The following is a 19459-nucleotide window of genomic DNA, read 5'->3' on the forward strand; positions in this document are numbered from 1 at the left end:
CATATCAACAAACCTTCAAATTACCAGTTCTTCAAACCTGAAATCACAAAATCACCCAATCTCAAATCACCAAATTTTCAGATCATCAAATCCTCAAGTCACCAAATCATTAAAAATCCAAAACTTCAAATCCTCAAATCCTCAAATATTCAAATCTTCGAAATTCTCGAATCACCAAATCCTGAAGTGCTCAAATCAACAAACCTTCAAATTACCAGTTCCTCAAACGGCGAATCACCATATCCTCAAATCACCAAATCTCAAGTTTTCAAATCCTCAAATCACCAAATCATTAAAAATCCAAATCCTCAAATCCTCGAAATCCTCAAATATTCAATTCCTCAAATCTTCGAAATCCTCAAATCACCAAATGGTCAAGTCACCAAATCCTCAAATAGCCAAATATTTAAATCTTCAAATCCTCGAATTCTCAAATCACCACATTCTTAAATTGTCAGATTCTTCAAAACTTCAAATCCTCAAATCACTAAATCCGTTCCAGATTCCTATATTATTATATACTTATATTAATGAAATGGGCGCAGACTTGTGTTTCTTGCGAAAATTTCCTATAAAATATCTATAGATATAGAAGAATAAAAACGGATATAGAAGGATATAGAAGGATATAGATGGACATGGGAAAATTCAGACAGAAATAGAGGAAAGGACGGATATAATAGACGGGTATAGACAGATGTGGGAAAATGTAGATGGAAATAGAAGGATATAGAAATATATATAATGTGATACAAGGATATACAATAGATAGAGGGATATGGAACGATATAGAAGATATAGACGGATATGGAAAGATATAGAAAAGATGCGGACGAATATAATAGATTGATATGAAAGGATATAGAAAGATACAGAGCGATTTAGAAGAACATCGATTGATACCGACGCCTATTAACAGATATAGATGGATATGGAAGGAAACAGACGGATATAGAAAGGCATAGAAGCACCAATTTTTGGGTCTGAGAAAATTTCTGATGAGATAGACGTCTTTCCAGACCGATTTGAGTACTTTTAAGAAGACGATAAAAAGCAAACAAAAAAGTTCAAAAAAGGAGGGCACGAAACAAATGACAAAGAAATTGATTAAAAAAGACGGTTAAAAAGAGCACAAAAATTGACCACAAAAAATGCACCAAAAAAAGATGAAGCAAGAAACGACGAGAGAAAAAAAAAGAAAAAAAAGCCAAAAAAAACATTAAAAGCAAAAGATGACAAAAAATAAAAAAGGGAGCTAAACAAACAAAATAAGTGGCGAAATATATTTCCAAAAAAATCACTAAAAGAGTGAAAGAAAGGCGACAAGAAAGGTGATTAAAAAAGGGAACAAAAACAGCGACAAAAAAGGGAACAAAAGAAAAAAACGAAGAAAAGGGGGACTAAATAAACGACAAAAAATATAAGGCTGAAAAAACTGTGTAAAAAAAAAAACGAAAAAAAAAGCAACCCAAACTTGAACCCAACCCGAGCATTTTTTCAAATCTATGCAAACTCGACCCTCGTTCCACTTAGTCGGCACCGACATAAACAAAGAGAAAAAACGCCATTGAGTCACAATAGGTGCCACATGAGTGAACAACCCATACCGAATATCCGTCGCACGTCCAGTAAAAACCCATCCGCGCCATGACAACCATGCCGATCCTGTCCGACATTCTGCGCTTTCTGTGCCTGTGCGTGGTGATCGAAAAGGGATCATGGACGCCCGCCAGGACCATCCCCACCAAGAAGAAGACGCCCATCAAGCCCGAGTGGCTCAAAGAGTGGACCATCAGCAAGGGCTGGGTGCACAACCGGTCGCACCTGCTCACCCTCGGCCAGGACAAAAAGGACGAAGAGAGCAGCTCCGTCTCGACGGACGACATCGAAGAGCTGATCTCCTTGGAGCATCAAGACGAAGAGGAAGATCTGAGTCTGGTGTTCCACCAAGTGTCCGAAAACTACCGCGAGAATTTTCCGGAAAACCCGGCCAGGTACACCGATCTCCAGCTCCCCACGATCTACAAAGAGCGTCTTCTTCTGGCGAAGGAAGAAAGCTACTTGAGCCGGATGTGGAAGATGCTCAAACCCAAGAAGAAGACCAAGACGTATGAGTGCAAGTTCACGGTGAACCAGTTGTACGAGCCCCAGAATTTCCGCACCAAGACGGAATCGTCAAAGAAAACCCGGACCAACACTTTGGGGAAAAATATAGCTCTGTACAACACGCTGAACTCCAAGACGAACTTGCACGAAGAGCCGATCTACGAGTGTTCGGAGGAGAGTATTAGTGTGTACAACAACCCCATCTACGCCCCCTTGACTCGCTACTACGACTTCCACTCCAACCATCTGCCCGAGTCCTGTTTCAACTACCAGAGGCATTCCGTGCGGAAATCACGTCTTCGGACCGAAAAATACATAATAAGGCATATCAAAGTCAGAATAATGTTGTCGTTGCGAATTGGTAATTTCAAGAAACGCTACAAGAAGAAGGGCGACGAGGTGGCACGGACTCACGACGAACAAAGGAGGATCGGTAATGGACGGACTTCGATTAAGATACAAAATCTGAGGTTAGGTTTGTTTTAACTGTAAGTGCGAGTTTAATTTAACAATTGGGTGGGCACGGAGCGGAACTGCTTCCGTTGGTGGGGGGGTGGGGGGTGATGGTAATTTCTCTCGACGTGTGTTGGGAAATGGGCTGAAAGTGGGGCGCTGCGGAGATGGTCGAGGTGTTGTTTAATTAGGAAAATTGCGACAGGTTGAGGATGCAGCTAATTGAATTATATTTAGTAGTATGGTAGTACCAAAACCATAAAAAATGGTTCAAGGTTATTTCGACAGAACTTCCCTCGCTCTTGAAGTATACACCCCAACTTTGAAGAATTCTAAATTGATATAAAAATTTAATTACGCCTCAAAACTAACACCAGTTCCTAATTGGCAATTATCCGGCCTCCGCCACCGGCTTATTCACCGCCGATCGCAACCGCCTCTTAGCTCGGCATTCATATGCACGAAGGCTGCGTTTGGATTTCCTAATTAAGTCGGATGCCTGTGCCGTTACGAGGCTTCTGTTTCTGTTTTCGAGATGCAGTGTACCATCGACCGGCCCATGGAACGGTTCGATGGTGGTTTCCGAGAGCGCGAGTGCAAGAGCACCATGAGTGATGCGTAAGCGTACCATGTGTTCGTGTTGGCATCTACCGTTGAGATCGCCAAGAGAAGTCACGGTATGTTGGGGGTGGGTTGGGGTTTTGCCACCTGTGGGTGCTTGCGGAGTTAATTATAAATAAATAGAAGGAACGGAGTTAATTACGGAATTTTCCGGGTGATTGGATGCCGTGGCGTGTTGAGGTATGAAGTGAAACATGTGTTGGGTGATGTTGATGAGATGGCGAATAGGAAGACGTTCGTGATAATTGAAGGTCACGGAGAATTTTTTGTTGAGTTTTTTTGAGTTGGGTCGAAATCGGTTGATGGGTTTCTAGTGGTAACAGTAGTAACAGGCTTCAGGATACGACAAATAAATGTGAAAAATAAAATTGAATCGATAATCGTTATAATAAAAATTTTTCCAATTTTGAAAAAGTAAAATTACAGTTATATTTATTTGGAAACTTGAAGAAACATGATGGTAAAAATTATTTCTAGACTTAAAAATGTTGATAGATTCGTCGATAATTCATTTTCCTGTTTTCAAAATTGCCGATTTTAAGTGCCGTAAACACAACTTACTATCAAAATTTTTCGATTTTACAATTTTTCAATTTCTTGTAACCCAAGTTTTCAAGTTCGTGATTTTGATTTTTCAATTTCTCGATTTTTTAATTTTTATTTTCTCGATTTTATGTCATAAATTTTCATTTTTTCATTTCCTTTGTTTTTACAATGTTTTTTCGATTCGTTTCTGCAGTTTTTCAAATTTTTTATCTTTGATTTTTCAATTCCTCGATTTTTCATTTTTAAAATTTTCAGTTTTAAAATTTTTGGATTTACAATTATCCGATTTCCAGATTTCTTTAATTTTCAATTCGATTTTAATTTTCTCAGTTTATAATCTTTCGATTTTTCAATTTTTTCTTTGTTCAGTTAAAAAAAAATTGTAAAAATAAAAATCGAAAAACTGAAAAGTCGAATAAATGGAAACATTTTTAAATCCAATAATTGAAAAATTCGAAAATCGTAAAATTAAAAACTGAAAATTTTAAAAATGATTATATTAATGAAAACTAGAAAAATTAAAAATCACAAAATTGAAGAAAATTTCACGTTGATAAAAAGAAAAATTATAAATCAGGGCACTGAAAAATCGAAAAACTGAAAATAAAAAATTGCAAAAAGATTGTACCAGTTTTAAATAACCAAAATTTCAATTACATTTTTAATAAATTTGGAAACTCGAAATGACAAAAAAAATGTTTAAACTTTAAAAAGTTGAAAAGTAGTCGTAGTCCATAATTGATTTTCCTATTTTCAAAATCGCTGATTTTAGGTGCCACAATTTTTCAGTTTCGCAGTTTTTCTGTACCTATTACAATTTTTCAATACTTCGATTTTTTGTTACTTCAATTTTTCAAGTTATTGATTTTGATTTTTCATTTTATCGAATTTTTAATTTTTATTTTCTCGATTTTATGTCACAAATTTTCGTTTTTTCATTTCCTTTATTTTTTTATGTTTTTTCGATTTAATAATTATTCATTTATTTAGTTTTTCAATTCCTCGATTTTTAAAGTTTTCAATTTTAAAATTTTTGGATTTCCAATTATCCGATTTACAGATTTCTTTAATTTGCAATACTTCGATTTTACAATATATATTTCGTTTTTTCGGTTTTTATTTTTCCCAATTTTTAATATTTTCAATTTTTTCTGTATTCAGTTTTTGGATTTTTCGAAGTTTTCATTTTACAGTTTTTTTTTTTATAATTTTTAAACTATAAATTTACAATTTTGTAATTATTACATGTTTGAAATGAAAATTAGGAAAAATTGCAAAACGAAATTGAAAAATTAAAAATCGAAAAACTGGAAAGTCGCGTAAATGAAAAAGTTTTTAAATCCAATAATTGAAAAATGAAAAAATTCAAAAATCGTGGAATTCAAAAAGTGAAATTTTTAAAAAAATATTATATTTATTACATATATAAAATGAAAACTAGAAAAATTGAAAGTCTAAATTGAAGGAATGAAAAGTTGAAAGATCATGAAAATGAAAACTTTTAAATTGAAAAAAAAAAACTAATAATTAAAAAATCTAAAAGTTGAAAAATTTCACGTTGATGAAAAGAAAAATTATAAATCAGGGCATTGAAAAACCGAAAAACTGAAAACAAAAAGAAAATAAAAAATCGAAACGAATAATTGCAATTTTTCGATTTTACAATTTTTCATCTTTCACTTTTCAAGTTTCACAATTTTTCGTTTCATCAATTTTTCAAGATCTGGATTTTTTTCATATTCCTCATATTTTTATTTTAATTTTCTCGATTTTATATAACAAATTTTCGTTTTTTCATTTCCTTTATTTTTTGATTGTTTTTTCGATTTTATAATTATTGGTTTATTCAGTTTTTCAAATTTTCAATTTTAAAATTTTTGGAATTCCAGTTATCCGATTTCCAGATTTCTTCAATTTTCAGTACTTCGATTTTTCAATACATTTTCCGTTCTTTCGATTTTTAACATTCACAATTTTTAATCTTTCGATTTTTCAATTTTTCCTTTATTCAGTTTTTACAGTTTTCGAAGTTTTCATTTTACAGTTTTTCTTTTTTTAATTTTTGGACTTTCAATTTTACAATTTTGTAATTATTACATGTTTGAAATGAAAATTAGAAAAATTGCCAAAGCCAGAAATTTTCAAATCTTGAAATCGGAAATCGAAAAATTGCAAAATTGGAAATTTTAAAATGGGTGAAATTGCAAAATCTAAAAATTAAAACACCCAAAAGTTGGAAAATGGAAAAACTGAAAAATTTTAAAATGAAAACTCGAAGGGTTGCTTGAAAACTAGAAAAATTGAAAATCAAAAAGTGAAGAAACGAAAAATTGAAAAATCATGAAACTGAAAAATCTGAAATTGAAAAAATAAATAATTAAAAAATCTAAAAGTTGAAAAATTGAAAAATTGAAAACCGAAAAATTGCAAATCGAAAAATTGAAAAATCCAAAAATTGAAAAATGTCATTAAATGAAAAAGTTTTTAAATCCAATAATAATTGAAAAATGGAAAAATTCAAAAATCGTAAAAGTGAAAATTTTTAAAAATAATTATATTTATTAGATATTTAAAATGAAACTGGAAAAATAAAAAAAAATGAAGAAACGAAAAGTTGAAAGATCACGAAACTGAAAAATCTAAAATTGAAGAAAGGAACCATTAAAATTGAAAAATCCAAAAATTGAAAAATTTTACGTTGATAAAAAGAAAAATTATACCTCAGGGTATTGAAAAACCGAAAAATTGAAAACAAAAAGAACATAAAAAATCGAAACGTATAATTCCAAAAAAATTGTTCCAGTTTAGAGAAAACAAAATTTCAATTACATTTTTAATAAATTTGGAAACTCGAAATGACAAAATAAAAGTTTAAACTTAAAAAAATAAAGTAGTCGATATTGATTTTCCTATTTTCAAAATTGCTGATTTTAAGTACCACAAGAGAACTTTGCAATTTCGTCGATTTTCAAATTTCACAATTTTTCAATTTTTCGTTTTATCAATTTTTCAAGATCTGGATTGTTTTTCATATTCCCAACTTTTTTATTTTCATTTTCTGGAATTTATATATGCACCACAATTTTCCGTTTTTCCATTTTTTTTCATTTTTCATTTTTCAATGTTTCGATTTCATAACTTTTCGTTTTTACAACTTTGGTTTTTAAAATTTTTCCATTTTTCGATTCGCAATATTTCAAGTTTTTGATTTTGGTTTTTCATTTTCTCGAGTTTTTAATTTTTATTTTCTCGACTTTATATTACAAATTTTCGTTTTTTCATTTCCTTTATTTTTTCAATGTTCTTTCGATTTTATAATTCAGTTTGTCAAATTTTCAATCTTTGATTTTTCAATTCCTGGATTTTTTAATTTTTTAAATTTTCAATTTTAAAATTTTTTGATTTCCAATTATCCGATTTTCAGATTTCCTTAATTTTCAATACTTCGATTTTACAATACTTATTTCGGTTTTTTCGATTTTTAATTTTCTCAATTTTTAATCTTTCGATTTTCCAACTTTTCCTGTATTCAGTTTTTGGATTTTTCGAAGTTTTCATTTTACAGTTTTTCTTTTTTTAATTAATTTTACAATTTTGTAATTATTACTGTTTGAAATGAAAATTGGAAAAATCGAAAATTTTTGCAACTCGTGAAATTGCTAATCGAAAAATTGCAAAATCTAAAAATTAAAACACCCAAAGTTGGAAAATGGAAAAATTGAAAAATTATGAAGTCGAATAAATGAAAAAGTTTTAAAATCCAATAACTGAAAACTGGAAAAAATCAAAAATCGTAAAAGTGAAAAATTTTAAAAATGATTATATTTATTACACATTTAAAATGACAACTAAAAAAATTGAAAATCAAAAATTAAAAACTTAAAAAAAATTGAAAAAGTAGTCGATAATTGATTTTCCTAATTTCAAAATTGCGGATTTTAAGTGCCACAAACAGAACTTTTTAATTTTTCAGTTTCGAAATTTTTCGACTTTACAATTTTTCGTTTCATCAATTTTTCAAGTCTGGATTTTTTTTCAAATTCGAGATTACAGTTTTTCGTTTCGATTTTTGAATTTTTCGTTAGCTCAATTTTTCAAGTTTTTGATTTTGATTTTTCATTTTCTCGATTTTTTTATATTTATTTCCTCGATTTTGTATTACAAATTTTCGGTTTTCATTCAGTGATTTTCAATTTTATTCGTTCATTCAGTTTTTCAAATTTTCAATCTTTGATTTTTCAATTCCTTGATTTTTGGATTTTTGGATTTTTGGAATTCCAGTTATCCGATTTTCGGATTCCTTTAATCTTCAATACTTCGATTGTTCAATATATTTTCCGTTCTTTCGTTTTTTAATATTAACAACTTTTAATCTTTCGATTTTTCAATTTTTCGTTTATCCAATTTTTAGATTTTTCAAAATTTTCAGTTTACAGTTTTCCTTTTTTTAATTTTTTAACTAAATTTTACAATTTTGTAATTACTACATATTTGAAATGAAATTTAGAAAAATTGCAAAATCTAAAAATTAAAACACCCAAAAGTTGGAAAATGGGAAAACTGAAAAATTTAAAAATGAAAACTCGAAGTGTTGCACGTCGTAAAACTGAAGAAACAAAAAAATGAAAAATCGAAAAATATAAAATTTAAAAATCGAAAAATTGAAAAACCGAGGAATCGAAATTTCAAAAAATTAGACATTGAAGATTCGAAAAAGCCCAAAACTGAAAAATGCAAAAACGTAAGATCGAAAAGTCGAAAAATCAAAATCAGAATCGCAATACTGGAAAATCCCAAAACTGGAATGTGGAAAAATTGAAAAATCGGAGAAAAATTGGATCATCGAAAAATTGAAAAATCGAGGTATCTAAACATAAAAAAATTGAAAAACTGAAGAATTGAAATATTGAAAAATTCCAAATCAGAAACATCGAAAATTGAAAACTCTAGAAATCAAAGTCAAAAAATCGAGAATGTAAAAACAGAAAATTTTAAAATCAAAAACCTAAAAAATCGAAAAATTGGATAATTGAAAAACTGGAAAACCAAAAATCGAGAAATGGGAAAATCAAACAATCGGGAAAGCGAAAAGTTGAAAACTTAGAAATACCAAAAAATAAAAAATTGTAAAAGTGATGAATCGAAAATTGAAAAACCGGAAAAAGAGAAATACATAAATCGAGAAATCGAAAAATTGAAAAGTCGAATAAATGAAAAATGGAAAAAATCAAAAATCGTGAAATTAAAAAAGTGAAAAATTATAAAAATTATTATATTTATGACATATTTAAAATGACAACTAGAAAAATTGAAAATCAAAAATTGAAAAAACGAATAAGTAAAAAATTGAAAAATTAAAAACGGAAAAATTGCAAATCGAAAAGTCCAAAAATTGAAAAATTTCACGTTAATAAAAAAAAATTATAAATTAGGGCATGCTGCAAACCGAAGTTATAATTAAATTTTTTACGATTTTAGAAGACCATAAACTTCAATTACATTTTCAATAAAAATGGAAACTGGAAGAAACATGTTGAACAAGTTCATTTTAAATTTATAAAATTGAAAAAGTCCTAAATAGTCAATTTTTCTATTTTCATAATTGTTGATTTTAAGTGCCGCAAACAGAGCTTATAATTAAAATTTTTCCAATTTCCAAAGATCATAATTTTAATTACATTTTTAATAAATGTGGGAACTGGAAGAAACATGATAACAAAAAAAGTGTTTAAACTAAAAAAAGGTTTAGTGCTGCATTTTCGTAACTCTAAGTTCGCGACAAGTTTACAAAAGAAAACAAAATAACAGCGTTCCACTACATTTCCCCCACTAAAAACGCAACCCATAAACTCAGTTAAACCCATGCAAATCCTGCCGGAAGCCGCATTTCTCGTCCAGCGACAACTTAATTACACTCCAGACACCACGCTTATGACAGCATTTCCCCACATAAAATACGACTCCGCAACATCACATTCCACTTATCCTCCTCAACTCGTACAAATTATCGACTAATCCCCGTTAGCACCCACTAACCATCACGACCCATTAAAACTTAACGACCCGGAACGGCCGGAGGATCCACGCTGGCTTGCGACCTTCGCACCGCATAAACAACGCAACACTCTAATCTGCCCTTACCCAACTTCCAAACCCACATTTCACAAACCCCGTCCAATTAGCACCCAAACGCCGCACCTCGACGCCACAAACCGAACCCAGAACTAAAACCGTTGCAGAACCGGTAAAAATGATTAATTCCGTAAAATATCGCGAAAGCCGATCATCTCGGCTTGCGAAACAGGTGGTTAGTTGGTTTAGTAATCGGGATTAGCTTCTGATGGTAATTGAAGACGTAGCATTTACCATTGTGGGTCGCCGAGATGGAGAAAGCGCACTGGACGCTAATCTAAAGGCCGTAATCTCGATTCGGCATTGTTGGGAGGTCCGAATGGGTTTAGAAAGCCGGGAAAAGTGCAGGATTTTTCTGCCGGGTTTTTGCTGGGCGAAATGGGCAACAGTCGGGAATGAAAGAAAGAGTTTTGAGTGAAACTGAGTCGGGATTTTTGTGGCGAGGTACCGTAAGTAATTTGCATTGCTTATCTGCACTTTCGTTGAAAGGTACTTTGTGTTGGAGGACTATTAATTATCGTTGAGAGCGTTTGTGGCGAATATTCTCAAGATTATTAATGGAATTTATAATGTGTCGAGCATGTGTCTAATAAATAACGTTATGAAAGGAGAATTTACCGAAAGTGAACGTTTTTAACTGTGGCGTGGCTGAAATAATAATGATTTAAAACTAAAACATTACTAAGTTTAAATTTTTCAGTTTTTTTTTTAATCTCAAATCTGCGAATTACTAGTGTTTAATAATTCGGGAGTCGGCAACCAGTAATACACCGGTGCGTATTCGTTGCAGATACGGCCGCCTCAACGTGCTCCGCTGGCTGCTGTGGGAGTCCGAGTTCCGCAACAGCGACAACATGCCGGCGCTGGAGCGCGCCGCCCCCAACAGCACGACGCTGGCGCTGCACTACGCCGCCGCCAGGGGCTGCCTGGACTGCGTCCGCCTCCTCGTGGACTCGACTCCGGAGCTGAGGTAGGCCGGAGTTTCTCCGTTATGCTCTGAATGTGGTAGTTGGGTCTTCGCGCTCGAGATGGGATTCGTTCGACTAATTGGCGCTGTTACCGCCAATTACGACGGATTTATGAGTGTGTGCGATGGCGAGGTGTTGCGTCACAAATGGGATTTTTATTGCGTGCTGATTATGTTGTTTATTGGGACTTCTTGGGCGGCGACGGGCTCTGGGAAGTCGAGTGATGTGGAAACTGGTTGTTAAGAGTCGGGGAAATTGATGGGTTCGTCAATGACATAACTGAATGGAGTAATTTGGTTTTGTAAGGTTGTGGGAAATTGTAGGCTGGGGGCTGGTGGTGCGTGGAAATGGGGAATTCGGACGTGCGGTGTGCGGGGTAACCTGGTTAAAGTTTGGCTATCATAAACCTAGAATAGATTTTCAAGTTAAATAAGTTCAAAAATCAAGAGTCACTGTTGCTATAATTTTTTAAATCATTTTCCAAAAATTTTCAAAAAAAAAAAATTTTAAACGGGCTCTGTTCAAATGGTAAAATGCATTAATTAAGTTAAGGACAATTCTTCCTAGAATGCTTATTAGAAACTAATGTTATTTTTGATACAATTTTTCACCTAATCGAGAAATAAAAGAAAACATATTTTCCAAAATTTCCTCCTCAAGAATGTTAAAATGGCCTTTATTTGAATGAGAAGAAAGTATCAAATTAAGGAGAATTTTTCGTAGGCTGCGTATCTGATATCATTTTTGCTTAACTCCCTCATAACAACTGAGAAAAACTGGAAAACAATTTTTCAAAATTTTTCAAAAAATATTAAAACGGCCCCTATTCCAATGGAAGAAGATTCTAGTTAAAGAAAATTTTTAGCAAATTGAGAATCGGAAGTTATTGCTGCTATAACTCTTCCAACTACCAAAAAAAAAAACGAAAAGCCATTTTCCAAAAATCTTCAAAAAAATTTTTAACCGAGCTCTGTTCAAATGGAAAAATGCATTAATTAAGTTAAGGAGAATTCTTCATAGAATACTTATTAGAGACTAATGTTATTTTTGATACAATTTTTCACCTAATCGAGAAATAAAAGAAGAAATATTTTCCAAAATTTCGTCCTCAAGAATGTTAAAATGACCCATATTTGAATGGGAAGAAAGTATCAAATTAAGGAGAATTTTTCGTAGACTGCGTATCTGATATCATTTTTGCTTAACTCCCTCATAACAACTGAGAAAAATTGGAAAACAATTTTTCAAAATTTTTCAAAAAATATTAAAACGGCCTCTATTCCAATGAAGAAGATTCTAATTGAAGAACATTTTTAGCAAATTGAGAATCGGAAGTTATTGCTGCTATAATTCTTCCAACAACCAAGAACAAAACCGAAAAGCCATTTTCCAAAAATCTTCAAAAACATTTTTAAACGAGCTCTGTTCAAATGGAAAAATGCATTAACTAAGTTAAGGAGAATTCTTCCTAGAATGCTTATTAGAGACTAATGTTATTTTTGATACAATTTTTCACCTAATCGAGAAATAGAAGAAGAAATATTTTCCAAAATCTCGTCCTCAAGAATGGAAATGACCTTTATTTAATTGAGAAGAAAGTATCAAATATAGGAGAATTTTTCGTAGGCTGCGTATCTGATATCATTTTTGCTTAACTCCTTCATAACAACTGAGAAAAACTGGAAAACAATTTTTCAAAATTTTTCAATAAATATTAAAACGGCCTCTATTCCAATGGATGAAGATTCTAGTTAAAGACAATTTTTAGCAAATTGAGAATCGGAAGTTATTGCTGATATAATTCTTCCAACTAGCAAAAAAAAGAAAAGCCATTTCCAAAAATCTTCAAAAAAATTTTTAAACCAGCTCTGTTCAAATGGAAAAATGCATTAATTAAGTTAAGGAGAATTCTTCCTAGAATGCTTATTAGAGACTAATGTTATTTTTGACACAATTTTTCACCTAATCGAGAAATATTCAATTTTCCAAAATTTCGTCCCCAAGAATGTTAAAATAACCTTTATTTGAATGAGAAGAAAGTATCCAGTTAAGGAGAATTTTTCGTAGGCTGCGTATCTGATATCATTTTTGCTTAATTCCTTCATAACAACTGAGAAAAACTGGAAAACAATTTTTCAAAATTTTTCAAAAAATATTAATAACGGCCTCTATTCCAATGGAAAAAGATTCTAGTTAAAGAAAATTTTTAGCAAATTGAAAATCGGAAGTTATTGCTGATATAATTCTTCCAACTACCAAGAATAAAACTAAAAGCCATTTTCCAAAAATCTTCAAAAAAATTTTTAAACGAGCTCTGTTCAAACGGAAAATGCATTAATTAAGATAAGGAGAATTCTTCCTAGAATACTTATTAGAGACTAATGTTATTTTTGATACAACTTTTCACCTAATCGAGAAATAAAAGAAGAAATGTTTTCCAAAATTTCGTCCTCAGGAATGTCAAAATGACCTTTATTTGAATGAGAAGAAAGTATCAAATTAAGGAGAATTTTTCGTAGATTGCATATCTGATATCATTTTTGCTTAACTCCCTCATATCAACTGAGAAAAACTGGAAAACAATTTTTCAAAATTTTTCAAAAAATATTAAAACGAACTTTTTTCCAATGGAAGAAGATTCTAGTTAAAGAAAATTTTTAGCAAATTGAGAATCGGAAATTATTGCTGATATAATTCTTCCAAGTACCAAGAAAAAAACGAAAAGCCATTTTCCAAAAATTTTCAAAACAATTTTTAAACAAGCTCTGTTCAAATGGAAAAATGCATTAATTAAGTTAAGGAGAATTCTTCCTAGAAAGCTTATTAGAAACTAATGTTATTTTTGATACAATTTTTCACCTAATCGAGAAATAAAAGAAGAAATATTTTCCAAAATTTCGTCCTCAAGAATGTTAAAATGACCTTTATTTGAATGAGAAGAAAGTATCAAGTTAAGGAGTTTTTTTTGTAGGCTGCGTACCTGATATCATTTTTGCTTAACTCCCTCATAACAACTGAGAAAAACTGGAAAATAATTTTTCAAAATTTTTTAAAAAATATTAAAACGGCCTCTATTCCAATGGAAGAAGATTCTAGTTAAAGAAATTTTTTACCAAATTGAGAATTGGAAGTTATTGCTGCTATAATTCTAGCCACAACCAAAAAAAAAAACGAAAAGCCATTTTCCAAAAATCTTCAAAAAAAATTTTAAACGAGCTCTGTTCAAATGGAAAAATGCATTAATTAAGTTAAGGAGAATTCTTCCTAGAATACTTATTAGAGACTAATGTTATTTTTGATACAATTTTTCACCTAATCGAGAAATAAAAGAAGAAATATTTTCCAAAATTTCGTCCTCAAGAATGTTAAAATGACCTTTATTTGAATGAGAAGAAAGTATCAAATTAAGGAGAATTTTTCGTAGGCTGCGTACCTGATATCATTTTTGCTTAACTCCCTCATAACAACTGAGAAAAACTGGAAAACAATTTTTCAAAATTTTTCAAAAAATATTAAAACGGCCTCTATTCCAATGGAAGAAGATTCTAGTTAAAGAAAATTTTTAGCAAATTGAGAATCGGAAGTCATTGCTGCTATAATTCTTCCAACAACCAAAAAAAAACGAAAAGCCATTTTCCAAAAATCTTCAAAAAAATTTTTAAACGAGCTCTGTTCACATGGAAAAATGCATTAATTAAGTTAAGGAGAATTCTTCCTAGAATACTTATTAGAGACTAATGTTATTTTTGATACAATTTTTCACCTAATCAAGAAATAAAAGAAGAAATATTTTTCAAAATTTCGTCCACAAGAATGTTAAAATGACCTTTATTCGAATGAAAAGAAACTATCACATTTTTCGGAGATTGCCTATAAGATATCATTTTTACTCAACTCTTTCAAATAACTGAAAAAAGCTGGAAAACAATTTGTCAAAATTTTTCAAAAAAATGTTTAAACGAGCTCTATTCGAATTGAGGAAAATTCTAGGTTAAAGAAAATTCTTCGCAGATTGAGAATAAGACGTCGTTCTTGATATAATTCTTCAAATTACCCTGAAAAATGAAAAATGTTTTTTTTAAATTTTCAAAAAAAAAAAAATTAAACGATCTCTGCTTAAATGGAAAAACGCATTAATTCGGCTAATGACGATTCTTTCTAGTTTAAGAATCTAGTGTTATTTTTGTTACAATTCTCCAACTAATCGAAAAAAAAAAGAAAAAATATTTTCCAAAATTTTTCTCCAAGAATGTTAAAGCGGACTTTATTCGAATTAAACAAAAGTATCAAATTTAGGAGAATTTTTCGTAGATTGCGTACGTGATATCATTTTTGCTAAACTCCCTCATAATAACTGAGAAAAAATGGAAAACAATGTTTCAAAATTTTTCAAAAAAAAATGTTAAAACGAATTCTATTCCAATTGAGGAAAATTCTAGGTTAAAGAAAATTCTTCACAGATTGAGAATCAGACGTTGTTCTTGATATAATTCTTCAAATTACCCTGAAAAATAAAAAATATTTTTCTTAAATTTTCAAAAAAAAAAGTTAAACGATATCTGTTCCAATGGAAAGACCCATTAATTCGGCTAAGGACAATTCTTTCTAGATGAAGAATCTAATGTTATTTTTGTTACAATTCTCCAACTAATCGAAAAAAAAAAGAAAAAATATTTTCCAAAATTTTTCTCCAAGAATGTTAAAGTGGACTTTATTCGAATTAAACAAAAGTATCAAATTTAGGAGAATTTTTCGTAGATTGCGTACGTGATATCATTTTTGCTAAACTCCCTCATAATAACTGAGAAAAAATGGAAAACAATTTTTCAAAATTTTTCAAAAAAAAAATATTAAAACGAGTTCTATTCCAATTGAGGAAAATTCTAGGTTAAAGAAAATTTTTCACAGATTGAGAATCAGACGCTGTTCTTGATATAATTCTTCAAATTACCAAGAAAAATGAAAAATATTTTTCTTAAATTTTCAAAAAAAAATAAAATAAACGGTCTTTGTTGCAATGGAAAAACGCATTAATTCGGCCAAGGACAGTTCTTCATAAATTAAGAATCTAATGTTATTTTTGTTACAATTCTCCAACTAATCGAAAAAAAAAGAAAACATATTTTCCAAAATTTTTCCCCAAGAATGTTAAAATGAACTTCATTCGAATTAAATAAAAGCATCAAATTGGGGAGAATCTTTCGTAGATTGCGTACGTGATACCATTTTTGCTTAACTCCCTCATAATAACTGGGAAAAAATGGAAAACAATTTTTCAAAATTTTTCAAAAAAATTTTAAAACGAGCTCTATTCCAATTGAGGAAAATTCTAGGTTAAAGAAAATTCTTCGCAGATTGAAAATCAGACGTCGTTCTTGATATAATTCTTCAAATTGCCAAGAAAAATGAAAAATATTTTTCTTAAATTTTCAAGAAAAAAAAATTAAACGGTCTGTGTTCCAATGGAAAGACATATTAATTCGGCTAAAGACAATTCTTTCTAGACTAAGAATCTAATGTTATTTTAGTTACAATTCTCCAACTAATCGAAAAAAAAATAAAAAATATATTCCAAAATTTTTCCCCAAGAATGTTAAAATTAACTTCATTCGAATTAAATAAAAGTATCAAATTGAGGAGAATTTTCGTGGATTGCGTACGTGATACCATTTTTGCTAAATTCCCTCGTAATAAGTGAGGAAAAATAGAAAACAAGTTTTCAAAAATTTTTCAAAAAAATGTTTAAACGAGTTCTATTCCAATTGAGGAAAATTCTAGTTTAAATAAAATTTTTCGCAGATTGAGAATCAGACGTCATTCTTGATATAATTTTTCAAATTATATTATATTATTAAAATAAAAAATATTTTTCTTAAATTTCAAAAAAGAATTGAAAATTAAACGATCTTTGTTCAAATGGAAAGACGCATGAATTCGGCTAAGGACAATTCTTTCTAGATTACGTATCTAATATTATTTTTGTTACAATTCTCCAACTAATCGAAAAAAAAGAAAACATATTTTCCAAAATTTTTCCTCAAGAATGTTAAAATGAACTTCATTCGAATTAAATAAAAGTATCAAATTGAGGAGAATTTTTCGTAGATTGCGTACGTGATACCATTTTTGCTAAACTCCCTCATAATAACTGAGAAAAAATGGAAAACGATTTTTCAAAATTTTTCAAAAAAATGTTAAAACGAGCTCTATTCCAATTGAGGAAAATTCTGGGGTAAAGAAAATTTTTCGCAGATTGAGACTCAGACGTTGTTTTTGACATAATTCTTCAAATTTCCAAGAAAAATGAAAAATATTTTTCTTAAATTTCCAAAAAAAAAAAATTTAACGATCTCTGTTCCAATGGAAAGACGCATTAATACGGCCAAGGACAATTCTTCCGAGATTAAGAATCTAATGTTATTTTTGTTACAATTCTCCAACTAATCGAAAAAAAAGAAAAAATATTTTCCAAAATTCTTCTCCAAGAATGTTAAAGTGGACTTTATTCGAATTAAATAAAAGTATCAAATTGAGGAGAATTTTTCGTAGATTGCGTATGTGATACCATTTTTGCTAAACTTCCTCATAATAACTGAGAAAAAACGAAAACAATTTTTCAAAATTTTTCAAAAAAATGTTAAAACGAGCTCTATTCCAATTGAGGAAAATTCTAGGTTAAAGAAAATTCTTCGCAGATTGAGAATCAGACGTTGTTCTTGCTATAATTCTTCAAATTACCAAGAAAAATGAAAAATATTTTTCTTAAATTTCAAAAAAGAATTGAAAATTAAACGATCTTTGTTCAAATGGAAAGACGCATTAATTCGGCTAAGGACAATTCTTTCTAGATTAAGAATCTAATGTTAGTTTTGTTACAATTCTCCAACTAATCGAAAAATAAAAGAAAAAATATTTTCCAAAATTTTTCCCCAAGAATGTTAAAATGAACTTCATTCGAATTAAATAAAAGTATCAAATTGAGGAGAATTTTTCGTAGATTGCATACGTGATACCATTTTTGCTAAACTCCCTCATAATAACTGAGAAATAATGGAAAACAATTTTTCAAAATTTTTCAAAAAAATGTTAAAACGAGCTCTATTCCAATTGAGGAAAATTCTAGGTTAAAGAAAATTCTTCGCAGATTGAGAATCAGACGTTGTTCTTGTTATAATTCTTCAAATTACCAAGAAAAATGAAAAATGTTTTTCTTAAATTTTCAAAAAAAAAAATTAAACGATCTCTGTTCAAATGGAAAGACGCATTAATTCGGCTAAGGACAATTCTTTCTAGATTACGTATCTAATGTTATTTTTGTTACAATTCTCCAACTAATCGAAAAAAAAGAAAACATATTTTCCAAAATTTTTCCTCAAGAATGTTAAAATGAACTTCATTCGAATTAAATAAAAGTATCTAATTAAGGAGAATTTTTCGTAGATTGCTTACGTGATTCCATTTTTGCTAAACTCCCTCATAATAACTGAGAAAAAATGGAAAACAATTTTTCAAAATTTTTCAAAAAAATGTTAAAACGAGCTCTATTCCAATTGAGAAAAATTCTAGGTTAAAGAAAATTCTTCGCAGATTGAGAATCAAATGTCGTTCTTGCTATAATTCTTCAAATTACCAAGAAAAATGAAAAATATTTTTCTTAAATTTTCAAAATAAAATAATTAAACGATCTATGTTCAAATGGAAAGACACATTAATTCAGCTAAGGACAATTCTTTCTAGATTAAGAATCTAATATGTTATTTTTGTTGCAATCCTCCAACTAATCGAAAAAAAAAAAGAAAAAATATTTTCGAAAATTTTTCCCCAAGAATGTTAAAATGAACTTCATTCGAATTAAGTAAAAGTATCAAATTGAGGAGAATTTTTCGTAGATTGCGTACGTGATACCATTTTTGCTAAACTCCCGCATAATAACTGAGAAAAAGTGGAAAATAATTTTTCAAAATTTTTCAAAAAAATGTTAAAACGAGCTCTATTCCAATTGAGGAAAATTCTAGGTTAAAGAAAATTCTTCGCAAAGTGAGAATCAGACGTTGTTCTTGCTATAATTCTTCAAATTACCAAGAAAAATGAAAAATATTTGTCTTAAATTTTCAAAAAAAAAAAAAAAATTAAACGATCTCTGTTCAAATGGAAAAACGCATTAATTTGGCTAAAGACAATTATTTCTAGATGAAGAATCTAATGTAATTTTTGTTACAATTCTCCAACTAATCGGAAAAAAAAGAAAAACTATTTTCCAAAATTTTTTCCCAAGAATATTAAAATGAACTTCATTCGAATTAAATACAAGTATCAAATTGAGGAGAATTTTTCGTAGATTGCATATCTGATATTATGTTTGCTTAACTCCCTCATAATAACTGAGAAAAACTGGAAAACAATTTTTTTAAATTTTCCAAAAATTATTAAAACGGCGTCTATTCCAATGGAGGAAGATTTTAATTAAAGAAAAATTTTAGTTGATTGAGAATCAGAAGTTACTGTGGCTATAACTCTTCAAACGACCAAGAAAAACCAAAAGCCATTTTCCAAAAATTTTCAAAAAAATTTTTAAACGAGCTCAGTTGAAATAGAAAAAGGCATTAATTAGGTTAAGGAGAATTCTTCCTAGA

At 29.9% G+C, this 19459-nt stretch overlaps 1 protein-coding gene across 4 annotated transcripts in view; it reads left to right on the plus strand.

Moving 5' to 3' along the window:
- The window catches only part of F (forked), a 94309-nt gene that overhangs the window by 14731 nt on the left and 60119 nt on the right, over positions 1–19459 (plus strand). For 2 of the 4 annotated variants that reach the window (XM_064059858.1, XM_064059859.1), the window contains exon 2: positions 10649–10828. In XM_064059858.1, the coding sequence (XP_063915928.1) occupies positions 10649–10828 (180 nt within the window). Of the gene's footprint in view, positions 1–1651; positions 2577–3117; positions 3237–10648; positions 10829–19459 lie in introns of those variants that run through there. The other 2 variants (XM_064059861.1, XM_064059860.1) reach the window with 2 other exon arrangements.

This window comes from Zophobas morio, unplaced genomic scaffold, assembly GCF_036711695.1.
Source record: "Zophobas morio isolate AGI-343-1 ecotype UQ-CSIRO unplaced genomic scaffold, CSIRO_AGI_Zmor_V1 ptg000021l, whole genome shotgun sequence".
Lineage (NCBI taxonomy): Eukaryota > Metazoa > Arthropoda > Insecta > Coleoptera > Tenebrionidae > Zophobas > Zophobas morio.